This window comes from Gracilinanus agilis, chromosome 1 (genome assembly GCF_016433145.1).
Source record: "Gracilinanus agilis isolate LMUSP501 chromosome 1, AgileGrace, whole genome shotgun sequence".
NCBI lineage: Eukaryota > Metazoa > Chordata > Mammalia > Didelphimorphia > Didelphidae > Gracilinanus > Gracilinanus agilis.
Window position 1 is genome coordinate 638,553,640 of NC_058130.1, and position 12,956 is coordinate 638,566,595.

Below are 12,956 nucleotides of genomic sequence, written 5' to 3' on the forward strand. Positions count from 1 at the left end.
TTTACAACTAAAGTTTAGGACAGTAGCAGGATTTAATAGGTACTTAATAAATATTGAATTGTTTTAGAAGTTAAAACTTCATTCAAAAAGTAATCCTCCATTTAGCATAATCTTGGCATTAACTAAATACTTATTGGTTGGTTAGGTGAAATATAATCTTTTTTATATTTATTGTGGAAGAATATATGACCACTTCAATTATTCACATGTAGATTATTTACTATTTTAAAATTCTGCTTTGTCATCTTTTCATATATTTTAAACTATTGTTAGGGAATCTTTGCTTTTGCCTTTGTAAAATAATTCTACTTAAAATCTAAATGAAATTAATTAGGAAAATAAATGTTGTGCCTCCCAGGTTATATCATAAATATCAAAGCCATACCTATATTTTTAAAATGATCTATTTCTGAATAATTGTACATCTGATTTTTTACATTATCTTGATAGTTGACTATTTATAGTAATTTCAGATCATATATTTTAAAATTGCATTCTCTCACCTCCTAAACACTAACCTATGAAATGTAGCACAAATATTATAAGAGCATCCGAGGCAGATAATTAAAGCATAATTAAGTTTGAATGGCTTGGTGAAGGAATATAAAAATTATTTAAATTCAACCAGCTAGTACATTTGCAGTTTTCTTTTATTAGGTGTGAAATCTAAGAATCCCTTGCCAACTCTTGAGGGCTCAATCCAGAATGTTGAATTGAAGTACTGCAGCACATCATTGGTCAAATGTGCCTCTGGGACCATGGGATCAATAAAAATTTGTGCCAAAGCCCCAGGTATGTGCAGCTGGACCATGTAAAACTTTATTGCCTGTATAGGAGAATTGGCCTTGCTTTTTACAAGGAGCGTTACTGAAACAAGAATTTACTCATTGTTCCTATGAATCAGAGGGTTTTTAAATTTTTATTTCTCTTTTTTCCTTTTTATTTTGCCAGGATGATGCTACTTGGCTTAACATATTAATTTTTTTATTTCAAAAATTCTGTTTATGTATAAGATTGTTTTTGAAGAAAGTTAACTATTTTAAAATAGTTTCTTGAAAATTTATACATTTTTACATCATATCTTAATGTAAGTTTGTGTGAATATACAAATGCACACATATATAAATATATGTATGTGCATTATATCTCTCTACATAGCTGGAAAACACTTTAAGACTTTTTCCCCCTCAGTGGAATGCTTGGGAGGAAAAGTGTTTATTACAGATTATTAGTTGTAACCTGCCAATATGATATATGAGAAAACTTTAAGAAATAATCTATATGGAGAAGCTAATTAATTTTCTTATCACCTTTTGTCATTTTTTAGATTTGTTTCATACTTATGTTCATTAAAATTTCACTTTTGAATTATGAAATATGTTTATACTACATATTTCCTATAAAGTTTGACTCTTAGTTTGGGGAGAGGCATCCTGGGGAAAACTAATAATGTAAATAACAAAAAACAAAAACCTCATTTAAAATGTTAAAAAATGGACATATATTAGTTAAATTCTCTTTATATTTATTAACTTTGGTTTCCAAATTTTATGAAATTCTTTAGTTATCTTATTTAAAATGATTTGAGGAATATAATTGTTTTAAATGAATTGTAATTTGGATATCAGTTTAGGATTATTTAGTTTAGAATATTAGCTTGTCTCATATAGTTGCACAAAGATCAGTGCTGCATATTATGGATGATGAATGTAATGGATACAAATTCTAGTCATTCTGCTGATATAATCTATAACTTGATTGTAAGATATATTGAAACATGAGCTAATTACATATTTAGGGGAAAAGTACTTGTAATTTAAAGGTTAACACTGATATTTTTATTTAGGTGATAATGGGAAAGAGAAACTGATTCCCTTAATTCAGGGCCCTTCTGACACCAAAGACCTCCACAGCAGCAAGTGGCTCAATGAAAGTAGAAAGCCAGAATCTCTCTTAGCCCCGGATTTGATAGCCTTTACAATGCAAATTCCTCAATCTGTGAACTACTGTCATAACTCAGGTAAGTGCAAAAAATTCTATTTATTCTCTTGTCATTTTGCAATTTCAAGCAGAACTTTTTTTGAGTGGTATGTGTCTCTTTAAGAATCTGTTTCCATTAATTGTAAGACCTCAGTTATTCCTTTTGAAAATAATCATGAATAATTATGACATTATTTTTATTCCTTCATAAGTTGAGATCATTTTAGACAAATAAATTTGTCTTTATGAACCAAATCCTCAACAGGCACACCCCTGGATGAGAGAAATGTAGGAACCTATGGATGTGTGTATTTTCTCATTCTCTCTCTGTCTCTCTTGGTATTGTTTTCTGTCCCTCTGTCTCTGACCCCCCTACTCCTCCCAACCAACATCAGTTTGAATTGTAATTAATGTTCTTAGGGAATAGTGCATTTCTGATTTCTTTAGAGGTTTTTAAAATATACATAGGCCGGATGGCAAGTTGTTGGGAATGTGGTAGAGGGGGTTCTTGTTCGGTTGTTGGTTATATATTAAGTGGCCTCCCAGCATTGAGATGCCATCATTTAACTGGTCAAGATGATTCAAATAACATTTTGATATTTTTAGCAATAGCTTATTAACTATTTGTTCTTATCTATTTTCTATAGTTCTCATTTGTTCATGTTAACCTAAAAGGAAATTTAAAATGTAATAATTGTACTATTAATTATAAATGCTCCTTTATGTAATTTTTGTTATTTTATTGGGGAAAACTCAAAACCTTAACTGTTTGTGGTATGTATTTAGGAATAGATTATAAATTTAGAATGTGAACATTTGATTGGCATTTAGAAAATGATCCTTTAGTTTGACTTGGATTTTTAAAGGTTTTTTTTTTTTTTTAAATAACATGTATCTTTCCTACAATAATGATCATGGAAATGTGTGTATTGTATGACAATACATGTAAAACATATATTACTTGCTGTGTTGGAGAGGCAGAGGGGAAGGAAAGGATATGCATTTCAAAAAGAAAACAATTGGAATATGTTTTTCTTTCAACTAAGTTTGATTACATAATGGATAGAACACTAGACTTGAATTCATAAAGAAGTTTGTGGCCTCTCTCAGACATTTACAAGCTTGTCCATGTGACCATGGGAAAATCACTTAACTTCTTTTAGTTTTAAATTCTTTACCTCAAAAATAGGGATAATAATAACACTTATCTAATAGAGTTGTTTAGGAGGATTAAATTAGGTATATGCAAAGTGTTTTGTAAATCTTAAAATGCTGTATAAATATTATCTTGTCCTATTATAATTATCCTCATCATCATTATTATACCTGACATAAGAGTGTCCAGTCTAAAATTTCTACATATAACATGTAACAACATTCTCATTCACACTTTAGGGTTTTATTACATGCTTTATAGTGCTCATAATTATTATTTTTAAATCATATTAAATTAATTTTAATTTTATAATTTTGTTAGAAGATTTAAATAGATATATTATAGGAAAGATGTTATTAAAGGAATTCAACATAGGATGAGCAAGTTCACTTTGACTTTGGAACTTAAAATAAAAGGTGTCTCAATTAACCCCGAGTAATCAGTTGACTTAGTTTTTTAGCAAATAGTAAAATAACCATCAGGTGAGGTGCTCAGTGAATTTCCCCCAGGGCTTCTGGAATTTTTAGGATAGGTAGTAGAACACATAGTACTATATGAATTGAGTAGCTTAAGAGCTAAAGTTGAGTGGTTTTAGCCCAGTTTGGTAAAAGGCTTAACAGACTTCCTTTAAGAATCATGGCATGGGGCATAGGGTAGGAGAACACTTGGCATTTTGTGTGAATGCTTTGAAAAAGAAAGAAAAAATTATTAAAAGCACTGACCAAATTGTTTAGGTAGTAAATAGAAGAAAATCAAGAAGTAAGCTGTAAAGGAAAGTCAATAAGAAAGGAGTAGAATGTTTATTTACCAAATGAACATAAAATGAGAATCAGATGATTATAAAAAGAAATAAGATGTTAATTTTCATGTATATTTGCAAGTATACACAGAAAACATTTATGTACAAATGTAAAATATCATGTCATAATAAATTTTTATCTCATTTTTATGATGAACATAGTTTTCTATTTATTTGAGATAGCAATACATCTTTTGGCTCTTTTTTTCATTTGAAACTTTGAGATTATTTGAAATGAAGCATTTATTAAATTATTGAGCATTTAATAAGTATTTACTGCATTCCAGGAACTGAGCAGATTTAAAAGCAGCTACCTTTTGGAGAGTTTTAATACAAGAAAATGAGAATGAATTGTTTTGCTTAATTTGTTTCTTTTCATCATTGTGAAATCTGAAGGAAAAATTGTAGATTTTTATTTAAAGGGAATCTGAAGACATTTTATAGTTTATCTTATGTATAATAGTCATTAAGACTATTTCTTCCCTGCCTGGGATGAAATGAATTTATTTTGGGCTTGGAACCTGAGAAGAAATTTTCCAAATTTTGGAACCACTCTGTAAGAAATGCCCTCTTATTTGTTGTCCTGCCAATTAAATGATTGATTTGTCATCTAGAGAAAAGAACTCTGCCCTTTGATTCAAGAGAATTACTTTAGAGAATTAGAATAGGCTTTAACCATCTGCTCCTGGGACTTTAGCAAGGTGTTGGTTGACTTCTATTTTACATTTAAAGGTCTTCATTACCTGACCTGTTCCTACCTTTCTTGACTTCTTAACACTTTATTCCCCTCCATTCACTCTAGTTATCATGGCTTATTTGCTGTTCCTCAAATAGGTACTCCATCTTTACTTGCTTTCTTTTCACTGTTAGTTTCCATGTCTAGAATTCTCTTACTCCTTACCTGTTTCCCCATAGTTTTCCCAGCTTTCTTCAAGACTCAGTTTAAATACAATTATTTATACTCATTCCACTTATTTATACTTATAATATTTTTTATTTACATGTTATTTGCTCCCCTTTAGAAGATTAACTTCTTGATGCTGGAACTGTTTTTGCTTCTCTTGTCTCCCTAGCACTTAACACAGTGCTTGGCACATAGGGAGTACCTAATAAATGTTTATTCACTTGATTTGACCCAAACTTCTGAAGGAGACCTTTGATATTCCTGGCTACTTCCCTCTGAGATTACCTGCCATTATCTACTGTACATATAGGTTGCATATACCTCACATATTGTTTCCTCCATTAAAATGTGTGCTCCTTGGTGTTAAGGAGACTGTTTTTATTTTTCTTTGTATCCTTAGTGCTTAGCATAGTGCCTGGCACACAGTAAGTATTTAATAAATGTTTATTGATTGACTGACTTACCTATTGCTGGTTGACTGGATATATTAAAGTGTTAGGGTAAAAATTATATTCTGATTTATTTTCTGATCTTCACAAAATGTCAACATTGTGCTAATGTGAAAAGAAAACTCAGATTGCAAAATGGTCAGATCCTCTACCTATATTTAGAAGTAAATTTCAGTGATTTACAAAACCACTTTGAAAGCTTCATTTTGCTTTCTTTAAAACTGGTAATAAATACTAAATTGCTATAAATACTAAAACTTGTAATAGTGCTATTATTAGAATCAGTAAAATAAATTTATTTAAGAAGTTTTATGCCTTACAATCATATGTCTGTAAGGAGTTGTTATGGTTGTGGGAAGTATTGTACATTCCTTTGTATTCAGATATAAATATAAAAATATGTTACAGGGGGCAGCTGGGTAGCTCAGTGGATTGAGAGCCAGGCCTAGAGACGGGAGGTCCTGGGTTCAGATCTGGCCTCAGACACTTCCCAGCTGTGTTACCCTGGGCAGGTCACTTGACCCCCATTGCCTACCCTTACCACTCTTCCACCTATAAGTCAATACACAGAAGTTGAGGGTTTAAAATAAAAAAAAATAAAAATTAAAAAAAAATTAAAAAAAAATATGTTACAGGCCAAACTATTAAATACCTTAATTGATGTTGAGAAAAGGAGTTTTCTGGATAAAGAGAGAGTGTGTCTCATGAGTATTATTCTCTTTGTGCTATGAAAGTCAGAGGCTTCTATATAGGTGTGGTAGCAACAATATCCTAAGCCTTATTCCCTTTCAAATTAGCCTGTTTTCCCTTTAAACAGTATTAAGAACTATTGCTTTTTAAATTTTATTCTTTGAAAAATTTATTATGTGGATGGGCTTTCTGGAAAGGAGAGGTGTTGGTGTTGTAAAAAAGTAAAATATATCAATAATGATGAATTTTTCCTAAAATATAGTCTGTGATAGGGAATTGATTGGCTTAAGGGACTAATGGGTTTGGCTGTCAACATTACTTCCTGGTTTTCTGAGTATAAAATAGCCAACTATAGGAGCTCTTAGATTTTAGGTGTTGGAAAAAAATGGGAAACTAGGGGGAGGGAGCTTCTATCTCTTGTATCAAAACTAATTGTCCTAGAATTCCTACCCTTTGATCCAGCCATACCATTGTTGGATTCGTACCCCAAAGAGATCATAGATAAACAGACTTATATGAAAATATTTATAGCCATGCTTTTTGTGGTGGCAAAAAACTGGAAAATGAGGGTATGCCCTTCAATTGGGGAATGGCTGAACAAATTGTGGTATATGCTGGTGATGGAATACTATTGTGCTCAAAAGAATAATAAACTGGAGGAATTCCATGTGAACTGGAAAGACCTCCAGGAATTGATGAGGAGCGAAAGGAGCAGAGCCAGAAGAACATTGAACACAGAGACCAATACACTGTGGTAAAATGGAATGTAATGAACATCTGTACTAGCAGCAATGAAATGACCCAGTACAATTCTGAGGGACTTATGGAAAAGAATGCTACCCACATTCAGAGGAAGAACTACAGGAGTGGAAACAGAAGAAAAACAACTGCTTGAACACATGGGTTGAGGTGGGCATGATTGGGGATGTAGACTCGAAGCTACCACACCAATGCAGCTATCAACAATTTGGAAATAGGTCTTGATCAATGACACATGTTAAAACCAGTGGAAATACGCATCAGCCAAGGAGGGGGGTAGCTGGGGGAGGGGGTTGAAGGGGAAAGAACATGAATTATTTAACTACTTTAACTTTTCTAAAAAATAAATATTAATAAATGTCAAAAAATAAAACAAAAAACTAATTGTCCTTTATAAATATACACATTTTCTACCAATCGATTAGTTAGTCAGTCAGTCACTGTTATGAAGTACCTGCTGTGTCAAGAGCTCTGCTAAATGATGGGGATACAAAAAGAGGCAAAAGATAGTCCCCAAAATCTAGAAGCTCATAGTTCAGTGGGGGAGACAAAACAAACAAAAATGTACAAGCAGGTTATAATACAAACACACACACATACACACACAATAATTATTAATTATTAACAGAGGGAATGTACTAGAATTAAGAAAAGTTGGGGAAGGCTTTCTATATAAGATGAGAGAAGCCAGTAGGTGGATATGTGGAGAAAGAACATTCTAGGCATAGAAAATTCAGCTAGAAATTAGTTATCATTGAATATTCTCCTCTTATTACTAAGTAAATCTTTTTAACTGTTGTTTGACTTATTAGTATTTTTGTTTTTATATCACTTAAACCAGTGGTTGGCAACCTTTTTGGCCGTGAGAGTCATAAACGCCACATTTTTTAAAATGTAATTTCGTGAGAGCTGTACAGTGCTCACAGTGTGCGCTCCTGTAACAGCTCCTGAAAAAAAATTGACTTTATGGCTCCTGCAGAAAGAGCCATACGTTGCCGGCCCCTGACTTAAACCATCAGAGTCTTACCTGAATCTGGTCTAGCTGAGAGAGAGAGAGAGAGAGAGAGAGAGAGAGAGAGAGAGAGAGAGAGAGAGAGAATAAAGACAAAAAGTATATAAAATATACCTCTAGATTGTTTTTATCCATTCTTTTCACCCAAGTAATCAGGTTTAGCAGCTTATTTTGAAAGAATCCTATTATTAGTACTAAGTTAAAATTTTCTTTGATAGCTTTGGTTCAAACCAACCTTTTCCAAAACTAGATATAATTAGAAAAAAAAAGAAACAACATATATTTGAAACAATAGTTGTTGTATTAGATATGCCTTTCAGTAATTTAATGAATGTGAAATAATATATAATGTAAATCTCAGTCCATTCTTGCCAGTCTGTCTTGCATAATGCTAATGCCTGTATTCCTACAAATTCTATACAAGGGCTACATCCAACATCTAGTATACTTCCTTTAATTTGCCTGAGGCTATGGGTTGTCAGACAATAAATATTAAGCCCTTATTATGTGATAGGCACAGCAATGGAGAACAAGTAAAAAGAATGAAATAATCCCTTTAAGAAAGGGAGACTTGAGGAACAAGAACATATAGCATATAAACAGCTTAAATACAAATTGAGTAATGTAAGTATATACAAACCTTTTAAAAATTCATTGTTTGGGAAGGGAAACATTAGCATTTAGAGGAACCAGGAAAGGATTCATTTAGATAGATGATACTTGAACTGTACTTTAAAGTAAGAGTGTGACTCTGTGAGGTAAAGGTGAGGAGAATATATTTCAGGCTTATGAGGCAACAAATACATCAGCAGTGAGGAGAGAGATGATGTATCATGTTGAGAAGCATAGAGAAAGCCAGTTTGCTTGAATTACAGAATTCCAAGTATAAAAGCCCTGAGACAAGAAAGACAGGCTGGGATTACATTGTGAACATGTTTAAAAATGAAACAGGAGCTTTTATTTTACTGTAGAAACAATGGAAAGCAACTGGAGGTGATAGTATGTGTGTGTATGAGTATATGTATCTTTGTGCATGTGCATTTATGTGTGCCCATGTGTGTATGAAAAGAATGGTAATTAACAATGGTAGTGTTAGTTCTGAATTTAAGGAATATTACTTTGGCAACATTATTATGTAGAATGCACTGGATTGAGCAGATTTGAGGAAGAGAGCAATTTAGAGGCTGTTGGCATGATTTAGTTGAGAGGTAATAAGAGACTGAAGTAATATAACATAGTAGTTGTGTAAGTAGGGAGGAAAGACCAAATGAAAGAATAAATAAGCATTTTTGTGTTAATTTTTTGCCAGGCAATGGGCTAGAGTTTAGAAAACATGGTAAAGCAAAAACAGTTCATGCTCTCCAGGAGCTGTAATGAGGAAGACAATATGAAAACATCTATATTCACAAACTATATATAGAGGATAGTGTGTGTAAGAAATGGGAAGACAGAAAAGGGCTCTTTTTTTTTTTTTTTTTTTTTGCAGGAGTTGGGATTTCATTTGATTTTTTTTTTTTGAAAGACTTAACTACTTTAATCAACACAATGATCCAAGACAATTTGTAAAGACACCATGATGGAAATTACTATCTACCTCCAGAGGTAGAATTGATTATTTCTCTGTGCAAATAAAGCAGTAATTTTCTTACTTTTTTTTTTTTTAGGGTATTTTGTGACTTGGATGATATGGAAATGTATTGCATGATTTCACATGCAAAATGAATGTTATATTGCTTACCTTTCCAGTAGGTGGGAGAGGGGCTAAAGGATGGAAATAATTAGGAACTCAGTTTTTAAACATCCTTTAATTAAAACTTAATTTATTAATTAATTTATTTTTGGAAAACATTTTAATTTATTGATTTAGAATATTTTTCCATGATTCCATGCTTTATATTCTTTCCATCTCCTCCTCCTTCCCCTCCTTCCATTGTCAACAAACAATTTAACTAGGTTTTACATGTATCATTGATCAAGACCTATTTCCATATTATTAATATTTGCATTAAAGTGATCATTTAGAGTCTACATCCCCAATCATATGCCCATCAAACCCTGTGATAAAGGAAATGTTTTTTTTTTTTTTTCTGTTTCTACTCCCACAGTTCTTTCTCTGGATATGTGAATAACATTCTTTCTCATAAGTCCCCCCAAATTGTTCTGGATCATTGCAATACTGCTAGTAGAGAAGTTCATTACGTTTGATTGTGCCACAGTTTATCAGTCTCTGTGTACAGTGTTTTCCTGGTTCTGCTCCTTTTGCTCTGCATCACTTCCCAGAGGCCATTCCGGGTCACATGGAATTCCTCCAGTTCATTATTCCTTTGAGCACAATATTATTCCATCACCAACAGATACCACAATTTGTTCAGCCATTCCCCACTTGAAGGGCATCCCTTCATTTTCCAGTTTTTTGCCACCACAAAGGGTGTGGCTATTAATATTTTTGTACAAATATTTTTCCTTATTATCTCTTTGGGTTACAGATCCAGCAGTGGGTATGGCTGGGTCAAAGGGCAGGTAGTCATTTAAAGCCCTTTGGACATAGTTCCAAATTATCTTCCAGAATGGTTGGATCAATTCGCAACTCCACCAGCAGTGCATCAGAGTCTCAATTTTGCCACATCCTCTCCAACATTTATTACTTTCCTTTGTTGTCATGTTAGCCAATCTGCTAGGTGTGGGGTGGTACCTCAGAGTTGTTTTGATTTGCATTTTTCTATTGATTCCTAAAGGAAGTCAGGGACGTCATGAATCAGTGAAGAGGAGGGGAATCATCCCAGGTATCTTTAGATAATATTGAAAAGGAACAGAATCAGGAGGTGGAATGTTGTATGTGAGGAACTGCAGGAAGACTAGTGTTGTTGAGTCATAGAATACATGATGGGGAATAAAATGTAAGAAAACTGTTAAGGTAGGTAGAATGGAGCCAGAGTGCAAAGAATCATAAAAGACAAACATAATTTTATATTTTGTCCTGGAGGTAATAGGAAAAACTGTAATCTATTGAATAGGGGAGTGACTGTGCCTTAGGAAGATAACTTTGACAACTAAAAGGAAGTTGGGATGGAGTGGAGAAAGACTTGAGGCAGAGAGACCAACCAGAAGGAGAGAGGTGATCAGGACATGTGCTTGGTTGGTGGTTAACATAGAAGAGATGAGATATATACGAAACCTCAGAATTTGGCAACTTGATTGTATAATGGAGGTAAGCATGAGAGAGGAGTCAAGCAGGACACCTAAGCTTGACTTCTAAGTTTGGGTTATTAGGAAGATTTTGGTGCCCTTGAAAGTAATAGAGAAGTTTGGAAGAAAGGAGGAGCTTTGGAGGAAAGATAAGTTAAATTTCAGACATATTATCTACTTCATGTGTTCATTAGACTATAGGAGATTGAAGACTGGAGGTCAGAAGAATGTTTTTAAATTAAATAAAATTTATTTAAATTAATTTTGATTTAATTAATTTAATTAAATTTTATTTAATATTAAATTAAATGTTATGATTATTTCTAAAAATAAAAATAAATTAAATTTATTTAATAAAAAAAGATCTGTGAACCATATGTATAGAAATGGAAATTGAATCCATGGATGCTAATGAGAATTTTTTTAAACCGTTACCTTTTGTTTTAGAATCAATACTGTGTATATTGGTTCTTAAGGCAGAAGAGTGGTAAGGGCTAGGCAATGGGGGTTAAGTGACTTGCTTAGAGTCACACAGCTAGGAAGTACTTGAGGCAAGATTTGAACCCAGGATGTCCCATCTCTGGGCCTGGCCCAAATGAGATTTTGTAAAGGGAGAAAAGAGAGCCTAGGACTGAATTGTGGTGGAAATCCATATTAAGGAGATCTGACTAATCTGAAGATCCTGTAAAGAGAGACTGAAGAGTGGTCACACATGGAGGAAGAAAACCAGGTCAGAACAAAAGGGAGGAGAGAGATATTGAGAAAGTAGAAATGGATAGGAGTAAATAGGCTATCTATTGATGATTTTACCATATGACCTCTGTATCCATGTTTTGATACTTTATACCACTTTAATCAATCAACAAGTTTAATATGAAGTGATTTAATAATGAAGTGTTTAATATGCATCAGATACTGCACTAAGCCTTCAGTGAACTTATGACCTTAAAGAGACAACATGAACACATATAAGTATGTATGTATATTTGGTAAAATACATCCAGATTTTTTTAAAAGTGTTTTGTGGGTATTAATTGTACTATTTCTGTTTATCCTGTATATAGGCTGTGCATGATTTTTTGTGGTTTGTATCCCCCATTAGATTATGTGTATCCTGAGGGGAGGCACTGTTTTTTGCCTTTCTTTTCATCTCTAGTGCTTATTGAACAATACTTGACACATAGTAGGCACTTAAATACTTTTTGACTGACTGTACTAGCACCTGTGGCAGTCAGAAAAATCTTTATGTAGAAGGTGGTGCTTGAATTGAGTCTTTTTTTTTTTTTTTAAAACCCTTGCCTTCTGTTTGGAACCAATGCTGTGTGTTGGTTCCAAGGCAGAAGAGCAGGAAGGGCTACATGATGAGGGCTAAGTGCCTTGCCCAGGCTCTCATAGCTAGAAAGTGTCTGAGGCCAGATTTGACTCTCTAGACCTGGCTCGCAATCTAGTGAGCCACCCAGCTGCTCCCTTTAATTGAGTCTTGAAAGAAATCATAGATTCCAAGAGGCAGAAGGGAATGCACTCTCAGGTTGGGGAATAGCATAGTGCAAATGAATGGAGGTTAGGAGATGGAATGTTTTGTGTGTGGTAAAAAAAGTAGGCCCATATGGCAGGATTTCAGATGGTAAAGCAAGTAATATGTAAAGATATTCTGAAGGCCATCAGGATTGCCAAGAGATTTAAGGGCCATATATGTGCACAAACACATGTATATGTATACAAATACATATATGCCCACATGCCTATATATACTTGTGTACCTGCACACACGCACATATATGTATGTACACACATGCATATACACACATGCATATGCTTAGACATGGATATGTATACAATTTCTTGTGTGAAAATTGGATACAAATATTAAATTAAATATTATATATAATATCAAAGTATTGTATTGTATACTTTGGGCAGTAGGGAGCTACTGGAGTAAGGTGATGATGTGATTACATTTTAAACTTAAGGAAAATCACTTTGCCTACTCTGTGACAGATGGACTAAAGTATAGAGAGGCA

The 12,956-nt window shown here is 33.3% G+C and overlaps 1 protein-coding gene across 3 annotated transcripts in view; it reads left to right on the top strand.

Annotated features, from left to right (window-relative positions):
• Window positions 1-12,956, top strand: part of VPS13B (vacuolar protein sorting 13 homolog B) — a 1,074,400-nt gene that overhangs the window by 269,213 nt on the left and 792,231 nt on the right. For all 3 annotated transcript variants that reach the window (XM_044668639.1, XM_044668631.1, XM_044668624.1), the window contains exons 17-18: window positions 658-792; window positions 1,847-2,020. In XM_044668639.1, coding sequence (XP_044524574.1) covers window positions 658-792; window positions 1,847-2,020 — 309 coding nt within the window. The remainder of the gene's footprint in view (window positions 1-657; window positions 793-1,846; window positions 2,021-12,956) is intronic.